General features: G+C 34.4%; 1 protein-coding gene across 1 annotated transcript in view; it reads right to left on the reverse strand.

Moving 5' to 3' along the window:
* The window catches only part of ATP11B (ATPase phospholipid transporting 11B (putative)), a gene marked incomplete at its 5' end in the record, with an annotated part of 120268 nt that overhangs the window by 19022 nt on the left and 74902 nt on the right, over positions 1–26344 (reverse strand). Inside the window, 9 exons of the mRNA XM_082839270.1 lie at positions 615–780; positions 2065–2168; positions 2709–2774; positions 14984–15122; positions 16315–16442; positions 17982–18041; positions 19274–19419; positions 22007–22109; positions 23920–24073. Coding sequence (XP_082695396.1) covers positions 615–780; positions 2065–2168; positions 2709–2774; positions 14984–15122; positions 16315–16442; positions 17982–18041; positions 19274–19419; positions 22007–22109; positions 23920–24073 — 1066 coding nt within the window. The remainder of the gene's footprint in view (positions 1–614; positions 781–2064; positions 2169–2708; positions 2775–14983; positions 15123–16314; positions 16443–17981; positions 18042–19273; positions 19420–22006; positions 22110–23919; positions 24074–26344) is intronic.

The following is a 26344-nucleotide window of genomic DNA, read 5'->3' on the forward strand; positions in this document are numbered from 1 at the left end:
AATGGAGACTTAAAGTTACAGAGCTACTCAGTGGTAGAATGTGGGTTTTGAACCCACAACTATCAGGCCCTAAAGACCATATTCTTAAACACTATGTAACATACTATTAATATCTGCTGTAGTATAATATTATTAGTAAGTGTTTAGTGAGAGAATATATTTTATAAAAATCCGTTCTGTAGAAGTTATTTAGGTTAAAGAACTTATTTCATACTTTTGTTGAAAACAATATGACCTGAAGAAGCACTACTGAAATTCTAATGGTTCTGAAGAAATGGATATATATCCCAATTATATATATTTGATAGAAGGCTGTGATAATAGTATTTAAGACATATTTATACTATTATTTGGACATAACTTGATAGTTTTATACTTAAAACCTAGTTCTATTAATAACACAATGTAATTTTTAAAAATTATAATTTTTCAGGAGTCATAAAATTCATAGCAACAATAACAACTTTAAAAATATCACATGTAACAATATTTATATTGCAAAATACTTGATACAGGAATAGATAATTTCCTATTTTCTAATATAAGCAAATTATAATGACAGCTATTCATCAAGACTCCTAATTAAAAAGGTATTGTATATAAAAAGTGGTTACCTGTGCCTTTTCAATATTTGTAGGATGAAACTGTCGGTCAAATACTTTCTTCACAATATCAAGAAATAGGCATGTAACAACCATGAGAATTATGGCAAACCAAGCAGAACCACTTGACAAGAGCTGAATAAATACAAAGTACGTATTCTGGGAGCTCAAAAATGGCCTGCAAAGAAAGAAAGTGGGCTTATAATAAAAGAAGAAACCAACAAGACAGATTCTTAAATCAAGACATTAAGTAAACCCACTATACATGAAGGTTACAATTTTAAGAATACTCCAGGAAAATATTCAAAATGTGGAATCAGTGTAATTTAATTAATCAACTAACTAATAAAACATGGTAGATTTTAATTGTTAAAAATAAAATCCAATTTAATTCATTTGAATGACAACCATGGTTTTTATAATTAGGAAAGTGGCAAGTAATTGACTTATCCTACCTTAAGTGTTAGGATAATTCAAAAGAATTATGTAGTGAATAATACAGACTTAAGAGACCAAAAAAGCAAGAAAAAGTATGTAATAAAATATTTTCTACTAAGCAACTACAAGCTTGATTACCCAAATTTTAGGTTGAAAAGCTCTACTTAGAGGATCTTCTCTACACATGGATTTTAAAATAAATGTACTCACAAATATTAGTTCTACATAGTAGTAGGTATTGTCAAGATACTCTTTTTGGGTTTGTGTATATATCACTTCAAAAGAATGAGGGGAAATACCGGAAGAAATGCAGAAATAAAGAGGATTGAAAACAAACAAATGATATTCATTAGAGTATCTTTTTATAATCCTAAATGAAAGTTAATGTTTAGCCAATACAAGTTTTTTCCCTGCCTTTTGTAATTTTGCCTGATACAGGGATCACAGGCACAGTAGGCAATGTAATATACATTCTCCAATTGAGGGATTTCAGCTGTCCATCACTTACCAAACAATCTTAGGAAAAGCATTAATTTTTAATCTATCAGAATAGCTGAATATCTGATTTTACCAATGAATATGCAGCACATTACTTTTGAGAGAGAAGTTAACTCATTCATGAAAATTTAATGATTCTACGTGACTTTTTAAATTATATACATTAATAATAATTTAGAGGTAATACGATTAGTGTAAAGAACATTAATTTTCAAGTAAATCCTAGCTTTGCTAACTTTTAACCATTGTGATCTTGGAGCTCAGTTTCCAAATAGAAAAAAATGGGGTAACAAGATTATCATGATGAATCAATGTAATATCTTAGGTAAAACACTAGAATATAGTAGGTATTCAGTAATTGTTAGTTTCTTTTTTCTTCCATATCAGTAAGATCAACTGAAAAAACTAAATTTCTTATCAGGATAGGGTCTCAAAACTATTCTGAGTAGAATTTGTTCATAGTAAAATCTATCATAATAACTATTTATTAGAGTTGAATCAATATAACTAAAATATAGTCACTCACCAGAGAATCCCTCCATAAAACAAAGAAAATACAAAATAGAATAAAATAGATCCCCAGGTAACAAGATGATTGATCCAGGTCCAAAAATGAGTTTCCAAAGCCATCTAAAAAAATAAATAAAAAAATCCTTAATGTAAATTAATAAATCTTTAACTTCTCAGCTAAAACTCAAGAATAAAATGTATTAATTATAAGTGGCTAAGGTTGCTATGGCAAAGTCCCTCAGAAGATAAATATTAATGAAAAGATCCTAGTATGAAATTCAACAATTTCAAGTTTATAGTATTTTTCTTCTGTGAGGAAGCAGTATTAAAATTTCATGAGTACTTTGTTCAGAACTCCATGGCCTAAACCAGCTTGTGTTGTCTTGCATTACATAGAGAGAAGCAGAATTTCGGAGATGAGTACTGAGGGGTTAACCTTTATCTGACCATAAAAATCAGCTGAGGCTTTACAAAATAATGAATTTTAAAAATGATTCATAATGAATCTTTTGACAAAAATTAAAATGAATTATTAAACTAGGCATCCATGAAATTATTCATGACTGAAAAAGGAAACTCTATCAACAAAGAAATGAGGAAAATTAACTAAGAATTATGCAGACACAAAATGTATCCGTGCTTCTAATTTCTGTACCATACCTTTGCTGTGACTGTAATAACCATGACTGTGAAGACCAAGGTACCAAATGTCCAATTTCCAAACATCTAAAACAGAATGAATAAACCAGTATTGCATTATGGGTTAAAATGATGCTAAATCAGAAGTGATGCAAAGAGTAACTAGTGTACATTCTTTACTAAAAATCATTTGCATCATTTACGCCAGTTACATTTGAAATCTGTGACTAGATTAGTAAAGTTAAAGGAGAATGAGAAGAAACACCATAAAGTATTATCATGTTTATTATTATGTAAAATGATTCTTTGGATAACATTATCAGACTGGAAACTCAAAGATGGGTTTGGAATTATGTGGCACAGTTTTTAGTGATAATGATACAGCTGTTAGTGACTGCTTTACTCCTATCACAAAGTAAAAATCAAATAAAAACCCTGTTCAATCACAATTATTTTCTGAAATCATTCCAACCAGATGTCACAGCAGATCACCTGCCACTGTATTTCTGGACACACTATAGAAAGAGCAGGTAAAAAGAAACTTATACACAAAACCAACACCTGAAAGGAAAGATAATGGCCAGTGGACCTACTCAAGGGATTTCACGTAAAAATGCAGTTAATGCCAGTTAGATAGTTTTGCCCTGGGCTTTTATAGCCAAAACTTACTAAGGCCTATTAAAAATGCAGAATCCCCAAAGAATGTCAGGATTTAATTTCCACAAATAAAAGCACCAGAAATGTATGTTAATTTAGTTTACAAAGTAGTCATAATCTTTACCATTGGTTTAAAAAATTATTTAAAAGATTGGTTGTTTAAAAAGAAAAAGAAAGAAAAAAAAATATGGGTTCCAATGGCAATAAAACCCATCTAAGTAATTAAAGATAAACCACAACCTCAGTGCTTATAAAAATTATTGTTTATTTAAAAATACTTAGTATATTGCCTGGTATAAATAAAACACTCAACAAAATTTTTAAAAATTTGTATGGAAACACAAAAGACCCTGAATAGCCAAAACAATCTTGAGAAAGGATAATGGAGCTGGAGGAATCAAACTCCCTGACTCCAGACTACGCTATAAAGCTAATGCAATCAAAACAGTATGGTACCGACACAAAAACCAACATATAGATCAATGCAACAGGATAGAAAGTCCAGAAATAAACCCATGCACCTATGGTCAATTAATCTATGACAAAGGAGGCAATAATATACAATGGAGAAAAGACAGTCTCTTCAATAAGTGGTGCTGGGAAAATTGGACAGCTACACATAAAAGAATAAAATTAGAACATTCTCTAACATCATATACAAAAATAAACTCAAAATGGATTAAAGACCTAAATGTAAAACTTCTAGAGGAAAACACGGGCAGATCACTCTTTGACATAAAATGCAGGAATATTTTTTTGGATCTGTCTCCTACAGCAATGGAAATAAAATCAAAAATAAACATATGGGACCTAACTAAGCTTAAAAGCTTTTGCACAGCAAAGGAAACTATCCACAAAATGACAAGACAATTTATGGACTGGGAGAAAATATTTGCAAATGATGCTACTGATATGGTATTAATTTCCAAAGTATACAGTTCATGCAGCTTAATTATCAAAAAAAACAAACGACCCAATCAAAAAATGGGCAGAAGACATAAAAAGACATTTCTCTAAAGAAAACATACAGATGGCCAACAGGCATACGAAAAGATGCTCAGTATAACTAATTATAGGAGAAATGCAAATCGAAACTACAATGAGGTATCCCCTCACACTGGTCAGAATGGCCATTATTAAAAAGTCTACAAATAGTAAATGCTGGAGAGGGTGTGGCAAAAAAGGAACCCTCTTACACTGTTGGTGGGAATGTAAATTAGTGCAGCCATTTAGGAGAATAGTATGGAGGTTCCTTAAAAAGCTAAAAAGAGTTACCATATGATCCTGCAATCCCAATCCTGGGCATATATCTGGAGAAAACTCTAATTTGAAAAGATACATAGACCCCAGTGTTCACAGCAGCACTATTTACAATAGCCAAGACATGGAAGCAACCTAAATGTCCATTGACAGGTGAATGGACAAAGAAGATGTGGTACATATACACAATGGAGTATCAGTCAGCCATAAAAAAGAATGAAATCATGCCATTTACAGCAACATGGATGGACCCAGAGTTTAACATATTAAGTGAAGTCAGAGAAAGACAAATAAAATAAGATATTGCTTAAATGTGGAATCTTAAAAATGATACAAATGAACTTATTTACAAAAGAGAAATAGATTCACAGACATAGAAAACAAACTTATGGTTACCAAAGGGGATAGCGGGGGGCGGTGGGGGGTGGGAGAAGATAAATTAGAAGTTTGGGATTAAAATATACACACTACTAAATATAAAATAGGTAAACAACAAAGACCTAATAGCACAGGGAACTATACTCACTATCTTGTAATAACATATAATGGAAGAGAATCTGGAAAAGAATATTTATATATATATACAACTGAATCACTATGCTGTACACTTGAAACTAACAACACTGTGAATTCACTATACTTCAGTTAAAAAAATAAATAGCTTAAAAGGCAAAAAAAACCCAATAAATAATGGTTATTATAATCAACAATGAAACATTAATATTCCTTCATTTGAGAGTATTTTGGGGAGTTTATTTGTCAAGAGGAAAAAAAATGGAAAAGTCATATTGACTTTTCCTTCTTTTATCATCTCTAGAAATGACCTGGAAATACTGAAAAATCATTGGATCTCACTTAACTCAGCTCTTAAGAGAGCCAGCTCCTCTTTCAGGGATATGGAGATAGGTAATTGATGTAGTCAGGGAACCTGGGTCTGGGAGTGGTAACAACCACACATGTCTATCCCTCAGTATATGGTTTTACTGGGCCCAGACTGGGGCTAGTTACATGGTATCTTCCTTAGAAGCAGAGGAAGATTTATTTAGGGCTCCTTCTAGTATTCAAGGCCCTAGAGGGAGCTGTAGAAAACACATTCACATTCTCTCTCCTTTTTGGATAAAATTAGCACAAGTTATGTATTTCAATTGCATCAGTCAGTTAAGACTCTTTCCATTCTGTTTTCCCCTTGAATTAGTTTAGGTGGTGATGAAGTGAGTGGCAGAGGGGATTTTGGGGATCTGGCTAAAGAGAAGTTGAGTTGGGCTTATTACATTGGCTTGGGTTAAGTGGGACCTATTTATGTCACTCATAATCACTTCCACATATACTTGTGTTTGTACTTACAGTTCTTTCCCTTAAAGAGGGCCTGCCAAAACGAGTAAGGCTTAGATTACTCTACTAAACCTGGATCTGCCCCTGCTCAGAATAGACAGACCTCTTACACTATGTGTAAGCTCCTGACCTCAAGGAGCTTACACATAGTGGAGGCGGCAAAAAATAAATAAACCTAAATATATATACTTTGAGGTAAAGAGCCCGTGCTCTGCAACAAGAGAAGCCACCACAGAGAAGCCCGCACACTGTAACAAAGAGTAGCCCCCGCTCGCTGCATCTAGAGAAAGCCCGTGCGCAGCAACGAAGACCCGATGCAGCCAAAAATAAACAAACAAACAAATAAATAAAAGAAAATAAATGTAGAGTAAGGGGTCGGGAAGTGATGGAAGGTGAGGGAGATGGGATTTTACTGGAGTGGGCTAGAAAGGCCTACTCAAGCCAGTGACATTTCAGGAGACCTGAATGAATAAGGGAGATAGTCAAATGACCACGTGAGAGAAGAGCATCCAGGCAGAGAAAGAGCAAGTGCAGAAGTCCTAAGGCAGGAACTAACTGGTCTGAAAGAACAAGAAAACCACTGTGGCTGGAGTAGAGTGAATAAAAGGGAGGGTGGAAGGAAATACAGTCCAAGAGGTAGTCCAAGATCTTTTCATTTTTAAAAGATCACTTGGGCTACTGTGTGGAGAATAGATAGTAGGAAGGGGAAGAACAGAAGCAGGAGGAGGAAGAAGGCAGTTACTATGGTCTCCGAAGAGATGGTGATGATCTGATTGGTGTGGAGGAGGAGAGAAGTAGAAACATCCGGGATATGTGTGACATCAGAACCAATGAGATTTCATATGGGTTGTGAGAGAAGAAGTGAAATGAAGGATGATTCCTAGATTTCTGCCTGAGCAGATGGGTAAAAGGTAGCTCCATTTATTAATAAATATAAGAAGAACTGGAAGGGAAATGGGTTTACAGAAGACATAAAAAAATTCTGTTTAGCAATATTAACTTTGGGATTCTTATGAGACTTACAGGTAGAGAATGTAGTTAGTTATTTGAATCTAATAAGCAACTGGCAGAGATGTAAAATTGGGAGTTCAGCATATAAGCAATGTTTCAACCATGAGAAGGATGAATTCACCCTGTGTACAGATAAAGAAAAGATGGCACAGCACTGAGTCCTAGGCCACTGCTCCACGTAGAACAGCGGTTCTCAAGGTGGGGGCATTTTGCCTCACGGTGGACAGCTGGCTGGATCTGAAGACATTTTTGGTTGTCATAACTGGGGGGCGGGGTTAGGGGTGTATGCCTGTGTGCTACTGGTATCTAGTGGGTAGGCATGCTGCTAAACATCCTACAATTCATAGGGTGAACCTCCACAGCAAAAAATTATCTGGCTCAAAATGCCACTGGTGCAGAGGTTGAGAAGCCCTGATTCTGAGGGTAGGAGGTGAAGACTGAAAAGAAACAGTTGGTAAGGAAGCCAAAGTAACTTACAGAGGCTGAGAGAAGATAATGCGGCAGGCAGGAAGGCTTCAAAAATTATACCCAATGGTTGAGTTCAAAAGGGCTGAGGCACACTCATAGATTTAGCAATGAAGTGGTGGCTGGTGACCATAAAGAACATGGTTTTGATGGGAGTGCTGGGGGTGAAAGCCCCACAGGAGAACATTCAAGGGAGAAGAGGAGGCCAGAAAGTAGAAATAGTAAAAAAAATATAACTTCTTCAAATTTTGTAACAGGTCTAACTTAACTACACATTGATCTATAAAAGAATTATCTTCTATAGAGTTAATCAGTTGTTCAGTTCTCCAGTACAAACTATCTCTTTATTATTGGTTTTAAACACTGACCAATTGTTGGGTGATACCATAAGAAGCAAGGTATATTCTTCTGTTCTCTGTATATGATGTAATTTTCTATTAATTGCTTGGAATATTATTAGTGCTTTAAATATTTGTCTCATGAATAAATGAACATACAGGGAAATTCTGTAATGAACTAGATAATCAAAGATATTTTAATCATACAAGCTTTAATTAAAAGAAATCTGTATCTACTGGCAGGAATTAAATTGCATATGTGTTCTTGAATGACCTGATTGGTAATTATGGTGGTTAAATCATTTGAATGAAAGTAAAGGATACTGAATTCTCAGTGGAATACAAATGTAAAATAGTATATTTCTATCTTAACACAGAGCTCTTATCATTTGATGGCTAGGTTTCAACAGCTGATGACATGTATAGTGTGAAAGAGAAACTAATTAAAGATAGGAAGTTAAGGGGAGAAATCATTAACATTAAAAAAAATAGTAAAAACTACAAAAAGGTTTATTTTTCTCTTTCTCTCAAAATTACAACCTGAAATTTCAACTCTTCCATTCTGTGTTGCTGATTGTTTTCCCCCAACTAGTCTGGCAAACAGTCCAGACCTAGAAGGCTTGAATAAGAGGTGAAGAATTACTTTTTCATCCTTATTCGTTCCTTTGTCATTTGATTTTTAATGTGGTGGAATAGTGAATATATAGTTTAGAATGGTGCCGAGGGTCTGATAATTCCAGCTTCCCTACTGGAGAAGTCCAACTGGAATTAGAATACTCTTAATAGTTTTTCCCTTTTTCTCTGATCCCATATTTTTTTGAATTTCAATTATTTTAGTTTTCCAAACTGGGTATAATTCCATACAGAGAGAAAAAAAGAAATTAATGGTTGACATTTTTCTTTGAGTTTCTGTATACTTCAGTAAAACAAAACCAAAACAAATTTTAAAAACCCTTATTTGGGTGGGGTCTCATTTTAAACAGTAGTTATCTAGATTGTAATTTTCATATCAGACCACTGAGAATGAGTGGAATAGGTATTAGTGTTTAAGTTCCTGAGTTAACAAAGGATTTTTTTCTTTATTCTCTTTTTCTTCTGAAGTCTTCGGTTGAAACCACTAGACAAGCAGAATGTCATGGAATGTTGGGATGGGAACTCAGCTACCTCTGAAACTGTTCTCCCAATATTTTTCTCCCTACATCATCTTAGTTTTCCACTCTTACCACATGACTAAAATTCCCTCTGTTCTGTTTCCTTCACTATAAATTTTTTTTTAATTCTTCTAATATACACTTACCCAAGCCACGATGCCTTTGCCATTGCATTCTATGGAAGTTTGCTTTAACTGGAGGTGAACTCCTGTAATCTAAATTGTTCCTCTCATACTTTCCTTATCTATAATCTTAAGTAACATCTTCCCTTGTCTATGACTTTATAAATATTCTTCCCTGAGAAAAGTTTCTTCGTGAGATCACAGAAAGACAACATAAGCTATTTCCAAAAGTATCCTGGACAACAGCAACACTGTTAGAACAAGCAGTGTCCCAATATGAGAACACTTACTCTGTAGAGATAAACAAAGGAGATAAATTTTTCTTTTTTAAAAAACATAGTCATTTGCTTTTAGTACCTCTGTAATTTATAGTAACCTTAATAAACATTCTTCATTGGTGTTCACTTCCCAATTATTTAGCTTCTTAAAAAAAATGATTTCATAGGTGGTCAAATTCATAGAAGCAGAAAGAACGGTAAATTCCAGGAGCTGGTAAGAAGGGAAATGGGTAGCTCTTTAATAGGCACAGAGTTTCAGCTTTGCAAGATGAAAAAGTTCTGGAGATCTGTTGCATAACAATGTGAATTTACTTAACACTACTGAACTGTACTCTTAAAAATGTTAAGATGGGCTTCCCTGGTGGCGCAGTGGTTGAGACTCCACCTGCCGATGCAGGGTACACGGGTTCGTGCCCCGGTCCGGGAAGATCCCACATGCCGCAGAGCGGCTGGGCCCGTGAGCCACGGCTGCTGGGCCTGCGCATCCGGAGCCTGTGCTCCACAACGGGAGAGACCACAACAGTGAGAGGCCGGCGTATCGCAAAAAAAAAAAAAAAAAAAAAAAAAGTTAAGATGGTAAAAAAGTATCAAATTATAAAATTTTAAATATATGCAGCTTACTGTATACCAACTATACCTCAATTAAGCTGTTTTTTAAAAACCAGTATCATGGAAGTCAGTTTTTTCTATTATTCTTGGAGGAGTTAACATTTTTTAAAAGTTAAATTAAGATCTCTAACAAAATACATTATAACAATTTTACCTTTTGTCAAAATTCAATTAATAAAAAAGAAATGATTGTTCTGTTCTCTTCTACAAAGCCTGTTAAAAAACACCAACTCAAACAAAGTTGATCTTGTTGGATTACAGAAATAATATGAAGTTTTATGCTAAGCTCATCTTCAGCTCTGGAAAAAAAAAAAAAATGCAGGGACTTCCCTGGTGGCGCAGTGGTTAAGAATCCGCCTGCCAATGCAGGGGATATGGGTTCGAGCCCTGGTCCGGGAAGATCCCACATGCTGCGGAGTAACTAAGCCCGTGTGCCACAATTACTGAGCCTGTGCTCTAGAGCCTGCGAGCCACAACTACTGAGCCTGTGCCACAACTACTGAAGCCTGCGCACCTGGAGCCTGTGCTCCACAACGAGAAGCCACTGCAATGAGAAGCCCGCACATCGCAACAAAGAGTACCCCCGCTCACCACAACTAGAGAAAGCCCAAGCACAGCAACAACGACCCAACACAGCCATAAATAAATAATAAATTAATTTATAAAAAAAAAGAAAAAAAAATTACCCAAACAAATATTCACCAAATTTCAAACCTGACTTTTTGACAAATGTTTGTGAAAAGATGATACTGAGGTATTGGAAGACAAGCCCCAGTTTTTAACTAATACTTATATTCCAAATACTTTGAGTATTTTAAGCCTGCATAAGGCTAGACAAATTTTATTTGAGTTTAACTCTTCTAATATTTAGAAGAAAAATAATTAAAAATTAGTTGGGGGCTTCCCTGGTGGCGCAGTGGTTGAGAGTCCGCCTGCTGATGCAGGGGACACGGGTTCGTGCCCTGGTCTGGGAGGATCCCACATGCTGCGGAGCGGCTCGACCCGTGAGCCATGGCCGCTGAGCCTGCGCGTCCGGGGCCTGTGCTCCACAACGGGAGAGGCCACAACAGTGAGAGGCCCGCGTACCGCAAAAAAAAAAAAAAAAAAAAAAAAAGTCAGTAGTTCAGTCCTCTTAGTATATTTTTTGTTCTCTGCAGGCAATCAAGGAGTGGCAGTAAAGGAATATCTTTTTTATGGTGCTTGGAAGGTAAAGATCTGTCCATAGGAAAGCAGTTTATAGACACACACACACAAACAGGTACTCAGACATGTCATATACATTCTTCTAGTCTTTCCAAATCTCAGAGAAAACTTATCAGGATTCTTATATTTTGCTAACAGAAAAGACCTATTAAAAAGATCTGAGGGGAATATATGAAGAATAAATAGTTCTTTCCTAAGTAAAAGAGAAGTTAAGAATGAATGAATGGATATTTCAAAAATATTTGTTGAGGGAGTTCCCTGGTGGTCTAGTAGTTAGGATTCGGCACTTGCACTGCTGTGGCCCAGGTTCAATCCCTGGTCAGGGAACTGAGATCCTGCAAGCCACATGGCATGGCCAAAAAAAAAAAATTGTTGAAAATTAATTAATACCTAGAATATTCATGATACTGCTAGGCCCATCACAAAAGATGGGGGTAGAATCTTAACTTCCCCTGAAGTCTTGCCCTGCGTGGATCCCAAACTACTGCAACTCCTTCTCCTCCTCCTTTCTCAGGATCATTTGTTTGCACTGGACTTCATCTTCACCTCTAGCCACTTCTCTTCCCAGTAATTCCCCCTAATATTTTCTACTCTAGGTCCTCCATTGTTTGCAGATTTCTTGGGCATACAAGAATAATTACTGGAAAACAGAAAGCATTCAACCCATGTCGAAAAAGACTTTCAGTATAGGGAGGCGTAAGAGGGAGCTAGAGTGAAAGGACAGGGACCTGTGGGCTCAATCTTGAAGAATAGACAGTCATAAGACTGACTTTGGGAAAAAGAGGCAAGAGCATTCTAGAGAGAAAACATAGTAATGGCTTGGAACTAGAAATGAGCACTGCATGTTCTGAGAGAGCCAGCAAGGACAGTTTAACTTACACCATTAAAGAGGAGAGTTTCTGGGAGAAGTAGATTAGAGGGGGACTGGGTAGGACAGGGTCTTCAATATAATGATTTGATAGTAATAATAACAAGTAATACTGCTAAGATTTATTGAGTACTTCTATATGCTAGCCACTATGCCTAATGCCCTACATGTAATATGTTGTTTATTCCTCACAGCAAACCTATAAGGTAGTAATCATGTTCCTAATTTTGCAGCGAGGAAACTGAGCCTTACAGAAGTTAAAGAACTATTCCCAAATCAAATAGGAACTTCAGGTGCCAGGATGTAAATCCAATTTGACCAATTGCAATGTATGCTTCTTTTCCACTGTTTCTACAGGGAGTGGTAGATTAATTTCTAGTGGTATATATGAGTGGTAGAACCGGTAGGCTAGAAGGGGAAGTTAATGATGTACAATTTGAGTTAAAAAAAACAATAACAGGTGGTAAAAAGAAGAAAAACTTTTGTACTAAAGGGCCAACAACAATTTACACTTCATTAAGATTCTTTTCTTTTGTATAAAGCATGCTCAAGATTTAATTTAAAAAAATTATTTATTTGTTTGTTTGGCTGTGCTGGGTCTTAGTTGTGGCATGCAGGATCTTTGCTGCTGCGTGCGGGATCTTGAGTTGTGGCATGTGACCTCTTAGTTGTGGCACGTGAGATCTAGTTCCCTGACCAGGGATCGAACCCGGGCCCCATGCATTGGGAGCACGGAGTCTCAGCCACTGGACCACCAGGGAAGTCCCTAAAGATTTAATTTTAAAAGTCACTAAAAACTAGAAACAAACCTAAATTATAAGTATTCTTAAATAATTTATGCCATGTAATGAATATTATGTAGCTGTGAAAAAATGTTTTTGAAGCATTTTTAATAACATGAAAAATCACTTAGACTATAGTAAGGGGATAATTATAATAAGCCTATCATTGAGAAATAAGGGGATAAGTTATGACGTTAATGAAAAATAGTAAAAAACTTAAAAAAATGGAAGAAAATATGTAAAAATGACAGAAATAATTACACCTGGGTAGAAGAAGAACAGGCGGTTTATTTTCTTTGTATTTTTTCCTATAGAGTATTTCCAATTTACCATAATGGGCATGTTACTTGAACCTCTCACTGTCGTGGCCTCTCCCGTTGCGGAGCACAGGCTCCAGACGCGCAGGCTCAGCAGCCATGGCTCACAGGCCTAGCCGCTCCACAGCATGTGGGATCTTCCTGGACCGGGGCACGAACCCATGTCCCCTGCATCAGCAGGCGGACTCTCAACCACTGCGCCACCAGGGAAGCCCCCACATGTTACTTTTAAAATCAGAAAAAAAGTAGTAACTAGCAACAAGAGAGATCTCTTTTAACTTCCTTTTCATCCAATGACATCTTCCTTCTTTCTTAACTCTTTTCCCCTCTTCACTCTGTCCAGTTTTAGCCCAGTATTTCAGGTGGAAATGGGCATGCTCACTCATGTATCTATATGTTTGATGGTCTTTGCACAAGTGGCAATACTGCACAGAAGGGCACCAGGCTAATACTTGTTTCTCAAAGGAATTTAGGATCTTGGCTAAGCACATAGGTTTTGAAGTTATACAGATCTGAGTTTGAATTATACTCTTGTAATTTATTCACTATGTGACCTGAGGCAAGTTTCTTAACCTGAGGTTAATTTTCTAATATGAAAAAATATTTTCCTCATACAGGGTTATTACAATTTAGTAAGCTAATACATGGAATATACCTGGCAGAGAGAAAAAAATTCAATAAAAGGTAGTTATTACTTGGGGGAAGTGCTGTAACCTTCATGTTACACAAACTAGATTCATATATTTGTCCAAACCAGGCTAAATACGTCCTCAAAAGTACAGTGGCAATAATACGTTCCATTTCTACATCCTAAAGGGATCTGCATGGTTAAAGCCTCTCTAAAATTGAAACCCATTTCCTTCACTGCACTTGAATATTTTGTTATTTTACTTGTTTATTTTCTGTTTCCCTCACAAGACTCTTAAGCTCCATAACTGAGTGTGTTAGTTCCTCTCATAAATCCAGACACTGGTATAGTACATGGTAATGGTTGGTCCTCAATAAATGTTTGTTGAACAGATAAAACTTCATATTCTCCCAACTGCAAACCTTGTATCTCTGTTTCTGCAAATATATTGAATATTTTGGAATACTTATGTATTGCCAGTGGAAAAGAGAAACTAAAGGTGACAAGCATTTCCAGTCCACCATAGTACCACAGCTGTCATTTATTTTCCTCTGACCCATCTAGCTAAGCTTTGAAAGAGAGGCCTAGTTTTGCAGAGTCTCTCAACACGAGCACTCCAATCAGGACACAGAAACAACATACTGTGTGGTACTCCTTTCCAATTTCACATTTCAGAAAAATGGCCACTCTAAGCAGTAACTTGACATCCTTGGAATTGCTGGAGTGCACTGAAAAGTACAGTAGCACTTCCTAAGCATACCACCGTGACCCCCCAAAAAGAAAAAAAATTCCTGCAATTAAAAGCAAAAACCTAAACATTAAGTCCTTATTTCTCATCTAAAAAAGCTGAATCATAATATCTCTCCAATGGGATTATTGTGAGGATTAATGGAAATGGGGCATGGAAAGCATTGAACACAATAGTTAAGTACTAAATAAACAGTAGCCATTGTTAAAACACAATCCTGAAGTGAACATCATGCAGAGGGGCATGAACATATCCTCATGTGTGAATTAAGTTTTGAACAGCAAAACTGCTTAGGAAACTTGAGTTTCATATTAAAATTACACTGCATTGCCTTTCTGTTTTAATTCTCATTTGTATGAAATTTTATTAAGTAAAAAAAAGTTAAAAACCTTTTTATAATTGCATTTTAATTTAATTCCTGCAATTTTATAACTTAAATGGAATTTTACTTTATTTTGTATGACAGAAAGTTATCAAAAGCCAAACTAAATTATTAAACATGTTCTTTAAAAAACTATGTATTTTACCTGGCCATTTCCAAGCAGAGATGTATCTTTCCCTATCAGAAAATAGGATCCAAAAAAGAAAATAAAGGCATGACTGAAACCCAAGATGGTCCAATAAAGAAATGTTTTCATGCTTAGTTGACGGTTTTTACTAATGTCTCTGCAAATTTAAGAAAAAGGAAGAAAAAAAGAAATGTATTAGGACTTATTATACCTACTAAATAATTATTAGTTTGATAATTAAAAAACAAGATGGATTTTTAATTTAAAATTGCTTAAAAATTTTAGCAGATAGAACCTAATTTACAAACCACTATACATCTGTGTAACAGCTTATAATTCTCATAACATATTCAAATACATTTCTCATTTAATAAAGAAATATGATATAGGCATAATACTTCAGTTTAATTGTGAAAAGTTGATTTTTCTTTGTTATATTCTTTTTTTTTTTTTTGGCTGCGCCTCATGGCTTGTGGGATCTTAGTTCTCCAACCAGGGATCGAACCTGGGCCCCAGAGCAGTGAAAGCCTGGAATCCTAAACACTGGACCACCAGGGAATTCCCTCTTTATTATATTCTGTTGTAAACATTCAGTCATTGTTTACAGTGATTGTAAACAATCACTGCCATGATTGTTTCTTTTTAGTGGAGTCATCTGAGTTAGGTTCAGCACTGAGGCTCCTAAATGAGTTCCTGTCTATCAATAGCTATTATGAGAAGAACCATTTGTGCCAATCTTGGGTCAAGACCAGTCCTAGTTAACCTGGGAAATCAAGGTAAGTTACTGCCATTTCTGGATAACTGAATATCTCTGTAAGTGTAGAGGTCAAGTTAATGTGGGAACCATAAGCTGGTCCTGAGCTGACTCCACATATCTATGATTACTTGGTTCTGAGAAAGGAATAACCCAGGGGAGCTGGGAAGATTTAATGTCCTCAACTCTGCATTTTGCATCAATTACTACTCATAAATTTGGCAGTGCCAGAACATGAACTAATTTCTTAGGAACTCCAGAGACAACTAATTACTGAATAACTTCTTTTGTGTCCATGAAACAGAGTATTACTGGTTTACAGCAGTAAGTGTAAATTACACAGCTGCTCAATGCATTCCTAGGATGAAACTACTCATTCCTAAAAACATTGGAAAAAATCATTCAAATCTTCTCTTTAATGTTCAACAATTATAAACCATATGACAACTGAAGTACTTCCTCAGTAAAGCATTAAGCACCAAGACAGTGCTTGATATATCTGCTTATTTTTAAGATACTTTCAAAAATTGATAACTATGTAATGTACTATTTGCAGTAAGAAATGTATGGACATTTAATACTGGAAAACACTTACCGATAGAGAGCGGGCTTGTTCTGTAACACATGAGGGTCTATATGCTGTTCCAACAGACTATATATCAGAATAGGCAGGGATGTAAAACAAATATTGTATAAAGTCAGGTACACGCTGTCATACAATGTCTAGAAAGAGAAATTTGTAGGAATTTTGAGACCCTAAACTATGTATTACTATTATACTTATGCATGTAATTACAAAGAAGCATATTAAAAATAAAAATTACATTACATATTTTCTAATTTACACAAAATTCATTTTATTAATTCCAACTTGTTTCTTATATAGACATAATGTTCCTAGATTTATAATCTTTGTGGAATCTGGAACATTTTGTTATGTCAAGTGATTCTGCTATTATAGTGAATTGGATCTATATTTCAAGATACTCAAATTTGGTCACTGTGATGTAATTTTAGACAATTCTCCTACATGTATACTGGGCTTGTTATTATTCCCTTGATATGCTACACATATAGTTTTGCTTTCATGGTTTTGTCTTCCCATCTAAGTCCTACACTTCCTTTAATCCATGATCCATGAAACTTAAAAACACTGGCTCAAATTCCTGATGATAGCTGCTTCTTCTAAAGTCATATGTGCTACTGTTGGTAATTAGTTGGTACTAATTGCTTAGCACTTTGCCTATTCTTTGAATATTGCTTTTCTTAATATTGATACTGTCTCTCGAATTATACTATAAACTCCCCCAAAACCTAATCAAAATAGGTTAAGTCTCCTTGTCACATGCTCTTACAGCATTCTTTATTTCATCCAAGTAAGCAAACATTGTTACTGGCAATCAATGTCCAAGCAGGTATCTGAAATTTAGAGTTATAGGTTGTAAACAGAGGAGAAAACAGTGATTAAGGGTAGAAACAACTCATTAAAAAAACCTAAGAATAATACACTTGTCATTTCAATAAACTAGAATAAATGTCTTGATCAATTAGAGATGTGGAGTGTGGTATGTGAAAAGGGTGCTCAGGTAGTCAGAAGCGGTAGGTCCAAGTATGGTTTAGCTATGGGATCTTGGGCAAGTTACTTAATCTCTACGGATTTCAATTTCCTTTTCTATGTGACATGTATACAACAGAAGACCCACCATGTGCTTATTATAGCTACTGCTAACCTATTACAGAGTTTTCCCTCTGAGCCTATAGCTTCAGAACCCTTTTCAATACAGCACTCCTGGAACCTCTATTAATTATTTACCTTCTGAGATGAAATCTGTATGTCATCCCTGGACTCAATCACTAATGTTTCTTCCAAATCTAAAAAAAATTCCATGACTCAAAAAATAAATAATGAGGTAAACTTCCAATAATTATCTGGCCTGGCTTGATATGGATTTTGCAGAAACACTACACGTAAGTTGAAAAAAGTTCACAAAATTCTCTCATAAGCTATTAAGAGTTAATATCTAGTTGTTTAAAAAGCATCCAGAGTTAAAATATATTTTGGTATTAACACTTGCTTCAAACTGAAAATCAGAATAAAGAAATATTATGGATGTTATGCTAATTAAATACACTATTAGAAAAGTTTTGTCTAGTTATCTGTAGGACTAGGAAAAATGGAAAAAGTCCCTCCAAGTATCTACCAAAAACTGAACACACACACTTTACTTTAAAAGGATAAAACAAAAGATTCTATTTACTTACCTGTTGAGAAAACAAACAGTAGAACTGATATAAAAACTGGGGTGTGATAAAGCACACATTCTGAAAAACAAGATTAAATGGAAATAATTGAAATATTTAGGTCTAAAAGAGAAACAATTTCTAAAAATGGCTATTAAGAGTCCAAAAATATAGTATCAGTTGATATGGTAAGTATATCTGCCCATAAGAACTTGTCCATATAAAATGGGGAAATAGGATTCCCATTTTATTAAAAAATGTCTAAAAGTAAAAAAAAAAAAAAAAAAAAAAAAAAATGTCTAAAAGTAGTCTAGGCAGCATTACAAATGTCAGAAAGAAAACACCTTTGACTCCTATCATTGCCAAGCAATACCATAATTTTGAATTTATAACCTACCAACTATTATTCAATACTTTTCATTTATAGCACAATAAGAAAAGTTTACTTAAACTTTAGAGCTAAAATTGCTTTAAAATGCAGAAATATTTAAAATACAACAAATGGAACGATCAAAACATCTTTCCATTTCAATAGCCTTATGTCACAGCAAAAGTTATAATAACAAGCTAGGAAAAAACTGCCACCATCATCTGTTAGCATTATGCAATCTACCTGTGTTCTTTCACTGGGTTGCAGCTATTAATTAATTATAGAAATATACGCAATATAGGACATTCTGATGTATTAAATGTCTTGGTACTCAGAGGCTCTTAATATGGATTCCACAGAACCCCATCTTTGCCCATAAGGGTCAAGAGATTAGGACAGTGTTTCAACATAATTGGTTTCCTTGTAATCCTATATATTTTATTTTATGCATCTAAAATCCCTATAATTTGTAATCTCAAAAAAGATTAAGAACCTCTGCTTGAAATCATCATATTGGAGTTAAAATTAAAATTTATTACTGGTTCAGGACAACATAACAATAAAGAAATCAAACTAATTGTGTTCTAATTTGCATAGAATAACATATTAAGTGTGAATTTTGATGTATTCTGACAAATTCACACAGCTGTGTAACCACCACCATAATCAAGTTGAACTTTTCTGTCATGCAAAGTTCTCTCATATTCCTTTCTAGTCAATTCTATCACCTGCACCCTTGGCCTCAGGCAACCACTGATTTGCTTTCTGTGAGTATACATTAGATTTATTATAATAAAATAATAAAAGGATATTCCATAAACTGTTAGTTTTACTTACAGAGAAAAAAATTTTAAGAATAATTTGTACGGTAATAGCATTCCTTAAACTGAAACCTCAAATACTCTGTTAGAAATTGATTCTAAAATATATCCATGAAACTTACCTTATAAAAAAAATACTGTACAAGGGTAGCTATTCTAATATAATAAAAATGACCATGAACAAAAAGCAATTTGGAGAGAAATTTAAATCTAGCTATTGCATAGTCACTGTTCCTTGCAGCTTGTCTTCCTTCTTTACCCATGATTCCTGTAATAAGGGGACAAAAAGGTAAGTTCATTGATAACTGATAAGTGTAATATTTATGATATATCTGCAAATACCTTAATTAACTGTAGCAGCTGAACCTGGACTTAGGATCACTATACCCTAAAATATAGTAGACAATAGATTCCCAAAAGGTTGCTCCCCTTAAATCAAATATGTAATTAACACAAAGCTGTAACTTATACCAGGCATGTAATATCAATTTTCAAAGAATCAGAATAAAATTAATATAAAAATAATATTAAAAGTTCAGGATCTAAGAACATTAAAAAAAAATTCTAATGAAGAGAATGCTATAAAACAGCTTTGACTTCACTATTTCCAATTAACATGAAAAATATGCAAATTGAGTAATTTGAACCAAGCAAATATGATCATGTTTAATGGTCTTAAAACTTTCATGCGTAAGTCAAACACAGTGTGCTTTTTAAAAGGAAAATGTACACTATTACTTGAAATCAGTACATAATTTTATCTGATAAATATGAGAACTTTTTTTTAGGTTACTATAATTCTTTAGGTTTCAAAAGTTATTGCCAAATTTGTTTATTCAATATGGAAGCAGCTTTGAAAAAATTATTTTTCAAAATTAAAATTTTTTACTTTTGTCATAAAAGTGTTCCAAAATGTATAGGTAAAGACAATCACCTATATTCACAACTCCTAGAGAAAACCACTATTTTTGGTCTATATACTTTTAGAATTTTTCCTTATGTGTATTTCATGTATGTGTATTTAACATATATAAAAACGAGTGCATAAAGATGGGATTATTTGTTTTGTAATCAGCTTTTGTCACTTACTACATTATGGACATTGTTTATAACATATGTGTTTGTTAACATATTCATTTATTTTCTTAAAAGAAATTTCTGGATGCAAAATTGCTAGGTCAATAGGCACACATTTAAAATTGTTATACATAATAATGCAGGTGTACCAATTTACATTCCCACTAACATCGTATAAGGGCATCTGTTAATCTATACCTTTGTCAATTCCAGGTTTTATCAATCTTTGTAATTTTTGCCAATCTGATAAGCAATTTTAATTTATATTCTTTTAATTTTTAGGGAGACAACATTTTTTTCGTGTATTTAGTATTCTGTTTAGATTTCTCCTTTTGTGACAACTGATGGCTCACACCTTTCAACATATTTCTACTAGAATGTTTTCCTTATTCTCCTTAATTTGTTAAGACCTCACATATTAGGAAGATTAAGACTGTCATCTATTTTGCAAATATTCCTTACCAGTTTGTCTTTAAAATTTGTTTATGGGAAGTATTTACTTCTGCCACACATATTGATCTCTTTCCTTTTTAGTTGTTTTGTTTGGTTTTGTACCTAAAAGATCCTTCCACACCTCAAATAACAGGATTATTCATTAAAGTTTCCTATTATTTTTTATGGCCTTCAAAAATTATTTAAATCCTTGGAATTTGTTTTGCTATAAGCAATGGAAAGAAACCCACTTTTTTTCCCAAATAATTAACTAGTTATATCAGCATATTTTAATCAAATAATTTGCTTCCCTACTTATCTGAAACATCTCCTTTGTTATATACTAAATTTCCAGATGTTTGAACTGATTCTGTTCACTGGTCTGGCTGTTACCATATTAGAATCAAACTGTTATAAATACTGTAGTTTTTATGCTCTAACATATGGTATAGGAAGTTATCATCAAATTACTATGAAGATTTCTGGGGAACAACAGTATACACACTAGGAAGAAAATGAAATTTTCCAAATGAAGAGTTAATAATCCCAAAGAGGAAGGAGTTGATTTGAGAGATACACTGGAAATATTAGACACAATAACTACTCATCACATAGGCAATTCCAGAGCGAGGAGTATCCTCTTTTCTAACTCTAAAATTTTATCCTTCAACAAAAAACCCATACTCTTCTCTTTTCCTTCCTCAATAAAATTATCGAGGAAGTTAGGTCAGAATATGGTTTAAATAGGAAATGACTGATAATTTAAACATAATAACGTGATTTTAGTATTCTGAATCTAATAAAAATTTTAGGCAAAAATAGAAAATAAGAATGAAGGTTATTAAATTAGAAAGTATTTGAAATTTTACAATTATATTATAGTTTCGTGTAATTTCCTGTCTCTAAAGTTATCTTTAAAATAAGTTGCAGAATCTTTGATGAATAAAGTAAATAATAATAACATTCTAAAATGAGAATTTAAAACCATGAGGGTAACTATGTAAATCACAAATTTAGAGTGTTAAAATGATAAAATAATGTGTAAAAGTACTTTAAAAGGTACAAAATGGCAAGTAAAAGTAAAGTTACTTTATTGGGAAGGAGAATTGGCAAAGATAAAATTCACTAATGTGGTATTTATTTCCTTGAAAATTTGGAAGTAAAATATCCTAAATATTGGGCTTAGTTATAATAGCTTTCTGATGGAAATACACTGTGATATATTACCCTGCTGCATTTAGTGTTCATTCATATATTTGATATTGTGCTTTAGTCTACAAAAGGAAAATTCAAAATCACCAATTGATTAAACCAACTTTTTAAAAGTTCAAGAAAAAATCAGTCACCTATGCCAACATGTGCTTCTTGTATCATGCTTACATCATTAGCACCATCGCCAACAGCCAATGTTATAGGCTTCTCAGGTGAGATTTTTATCAGTCTTATTACCTGAAAGACATACAACTAATTAGATTTAGATAAAATTTAAATCTTCATGTATTTATATAAAGTCATTTATCTGAAACGATCTGTTGTAAGAAAGGTAGAGCAATGAAAAAATGTTTATATTAGACGATAATAGGCACTGAGGTTCACTTTTTGAGGGATGTCTCCATTAAGATGTTAGGAATGTTTTTCAGAAATGACACAGCAAAACAGAGTACTATCTTTGGATTTTATGATGGTATGTAAGAATCTTTTAAACAGTTTAAATTTGTAAAAAGCTTAATAATAATTGTGTAAAAAATAATTACAATTAATTGCACTTTGTCAGGCAATTTTTTTTCCTTCTCAAGAAATTATTCTTTTCATTTGATACAGGGGAAAGATAATTATTTTCTCTTGTAATAAAATTTTTAAAATTTTATAAAGCAATCAAAATTAAATTCAATAAAATCAAAAGAAAGGTTTCTTTGGAATACTTGAATATACTTTTATAAAGAATCTAGGAGGACTTCCCTGGTGGCACAGTGGTTAAGAATCCGCCTTCCAATGCAGGGGATGCAGGTTCGATCCTGGTCAGGAACTAGATCCCACATGCGTGCTGCAACTAAGAGTTAGCATGCAACAGCTAAGGAGCCTGCTGGCTGCAATCAAGGGGCCCACCCGCCGCAACCAAGAAAAAAAAAGAATCTAGGCATTAGCTCTGTTTGGTCTCAGGTTTTAGTCTCCATAGACTGGGGGAAATACATGGGTTATAATAATAATAAAATAGGCACTGTAAAAAAAAAATCCACGAAGCCAAAAAAACTGGATGTAAAATTTTTTAGACCTATATGTAAAAAAATGTGTTCAGATGTGCATTTCAAAGGGTATCCTTGTGAAGATTACAGTTGCAAAAAATATTTGTATAGGCTATCACTTGAATCATAGTTAGCTGAACTTTAAATAATTCCTGTATATAGCTTCATATCAGAATTAATTGGCTTTTCAACTTTTTACTAAAGTTCTATTTATCACTTAACAGCTATCTTTAACAAAGAGAATTATCACTTCGTAAGAATGCAAGAATAAGCACAGATCAACAGAACCACCTTGAGGTGCAGATGAACTGAAGTCTTATAGGCTCCCTCACCAGTTAAGTAACTAACTTGTGAGACTTCAGTTATCACAGTTCAAATTTATGTCTCAGGAAAATCACAAACTGCTACCTACCACGTGGTCATTTCTAGGTCACAATGATCTATTTCTAGGTCATTATGAATAGTTGAAACTTCAATATTCACTGTGAAATTTCCAAAGGCCTAATGTACGTGGTTAAAATTCATATTATGAGAAGTGACTGACCCCTAGTAAGATACATATACTGCATACCACCAAATGGAACTATATGAGGCATTAACGTTAAAGAATACCTTTTTTTTTTTTAAATTAATTTTACTTTTGGCTGCTTTGGGTCTTTGTTGCATGCAGGCTTTCTCTAGTTGCGGCGAGTGGGGGCTACTCTTCCTCGTGGTGCGCGGGCTTCTCATTGCGGTGGCTTCTCTTGTTGCGGAGCATGGGCTCTAAGCATGCGGGCTTCATTAGTTGTGGCACATGGGCTCAGTAGTTGTGGCTTGCGGGCTCTAGAGTACAGGCTCAGTAGTTGTGGTGCACGGGCTTAGTTGCTCCACGGCATGTGGGATCTTCCTGGACCAGGGCTCGAACCCGTGTTCCCTGCATTGGCAGGCGGATTCTTAACCACTGCGCCACCAGGGAGGTCCGAAGAATACTTTTAAATCTAAATATATTTATGGGACTTGTTATGACATAAACATACCTTTGCTTTCTGCAGTGGTGCCATACGACAGCACATTACAGCTGAACAATTTTTACAAACTTCCATAAATAGTTTTTCATGTTCCCTGAGTGCAAGAGACAGACTGGTCCCATCCACCACCAGACCATGCTGAATCACATGGTCCTCTGTAATTCTAAAAAAGAAAATAATTATATTCTCTGTAAGATACTTTAAAGCCATATTATTCAGACTCATCTAGTAAACAAAAGCTTCTTACTGAAAGATGGATCATTTACTCAGACTTCACTGTTACAAAACTGGCATGTCAGGGAACAAACTGAGTTCTATCACTTGAAAGTTAAGATTAAGCAGAACTGAGAGTGACTGATATGATGAGTAAAACAGACGATGTTCATTTTTACAATGAATTGGTATATACATGCAGTAACCATATTTTCTAAAATGTGAACTGTAATACATAATCTGAGGATATTCTCCCAAACTGTGACTATGGAAAGTCTTACAAAAATAAAAAAAGTTACTAGTTACACATTTAGCAAATTCTAATTTTAAAAAATTAAATGACATCAAGAATGTTCGGGAAAATTTACAAGCTAGATTCACCATAGGAAGGAAAGGAATGAAGGAATCATAACTGTCTCTTGATATTTAACCCTACAATGGACTGTAATGCCAGGTATTACGACGGTGGAACATGGATAACACCCCTCTTGTGGGCATACACTATACCGAGGACTACTCCAAAGCATGACCTAATTACTGGCAACTGGGCAAACTACTTGTGACAAGAAAGAGGTAAGAAGAAGAAAAACAAAAAGAAAGATAAGAAGCTTGCATCAGTATGTAAATCAACTGTATTACTGAGCACACTATTTTGTTCAACTGCTTTACCCCGCTCCTCCTTTGGTAATAAGAGTTTCTCGCTGAAAGAAGCAGTATATGTATATACAGATTTACATTCTGGAGCAAGCTTCTTATGCTGCTAAAGGCCAGCACTCAAAGTAGCATTGCACTAAATCCACCAAAAGGAAAATACTACAGTTCACCACTGGGTTCACAGTATAGTAAGACTGCTACTGAGAAACATCCATACATTTTCAATTTTTTTTCAGCTTTATTGAGATATTATTAACATATAACATATATAAGTTTAAGGTGTGCAACATGATGGTTTGATACACATATATACTGCAAAAATGACTACCACAACAAGGTTAGTTAATACCTCCATCCTTTCACATATTTTTTTGTGTGTGGTGATAACATTTAAGATCTACTTTCTTTACAACTTTCAAATATATAATATAGTACTGTTAATTACAGTCACCATGCTGTACATTAGATCCCCAGAACTTATTCATCTTATATATAAACTTATATATAAGTTTGTACCTGTGACTATCATCTCCCCATTTCCCCCACACCCCAGCTCTTGGCAACCACCCTTCTACCACTAGCTTTTTAAAATTCCACATATAAGTATTTGTTTCTCTCTGACTTACTTTACTCAGCATAAAGCCTCAAAGTCCATCCATGTTATCACAAAAAGCAAGATTTCCTTCTTTTTTATGGTTGAATAATATTCCTTTGTGTGTGTGTATACACACACACACATCACATTTTCTTTATCCATACACACAACAATGGACATTTAGGTTCTTTCCATTCTTGGCTACTGTGAATAATGCTGCAATGAACATGGGAGTGAGGATATCTCTGAGATAGTGACTTCATTTCCTTTGGATAAATACCCAGGAGTGGAATTGCTGGATCATATGGTAGTTCTATTTAAAATTTTTTCCATACTGTTTTCCATAGTGGTTGTACCCTCAAATTTTAAATGACAAGTGAGAAGACTATTAAATGAGCAACAAGCTATAAAAACTAAATAAATACTGTAATTTTTTGTCTTATAATACTTAATTCTTTTCTGTAAGTTAAAATTATGTCTTTCATAGTATGCCTAACAACTACTGTGTTGCACTACAACTAATAAGTGGTAAACAACATTCACAACATAAAATTTTAAAAATGTATATTTCTTTTAATAATTCTCCAATATCCAAAATCAGCACCTAAACTATTCTTCCTCCCTGTTGGCTGAACTTATTTAGCAGCCTCTGCTGCCTCCAATACATTCAGCGTGAGCACTGCCTGAGCACATGGCCTCATAAGAAGAAGTAGCAGCCAAGAGTAGGATAGATCAGATCAGTTTTCCTTGGCAACCTTCCCACAGCATACTAACTTAGGTTTTCCTCTGGACAGGTGTCATAAATCAGCATACTATCTCACAATCCATGGGGTGACATTTATGCAGTACGGAAAACCAGCTCACAGTTCTGGTACACAGTAAGGTAGCATCTGCTTATTTCTGTAGTCTCATGTCTTAATACTTCCCACATCATCTCCCATCTATTCCATTCTCTGGCCATATTTAACTACT

The sequence above is a fragment of the Leucopleurus acutus genome (genome assembly GCF_964270905.1).
Source record: "Leucopleurus acutus genome assembly, chromosome: 5".
Taxonomy (NCBI): domain Eukaryota; kingdom Metazoa; phylum Chordata; class Mammalia; order Artiodactyla; family Delphinidae; genus Leucopleurus; species Leucopleurus acutus.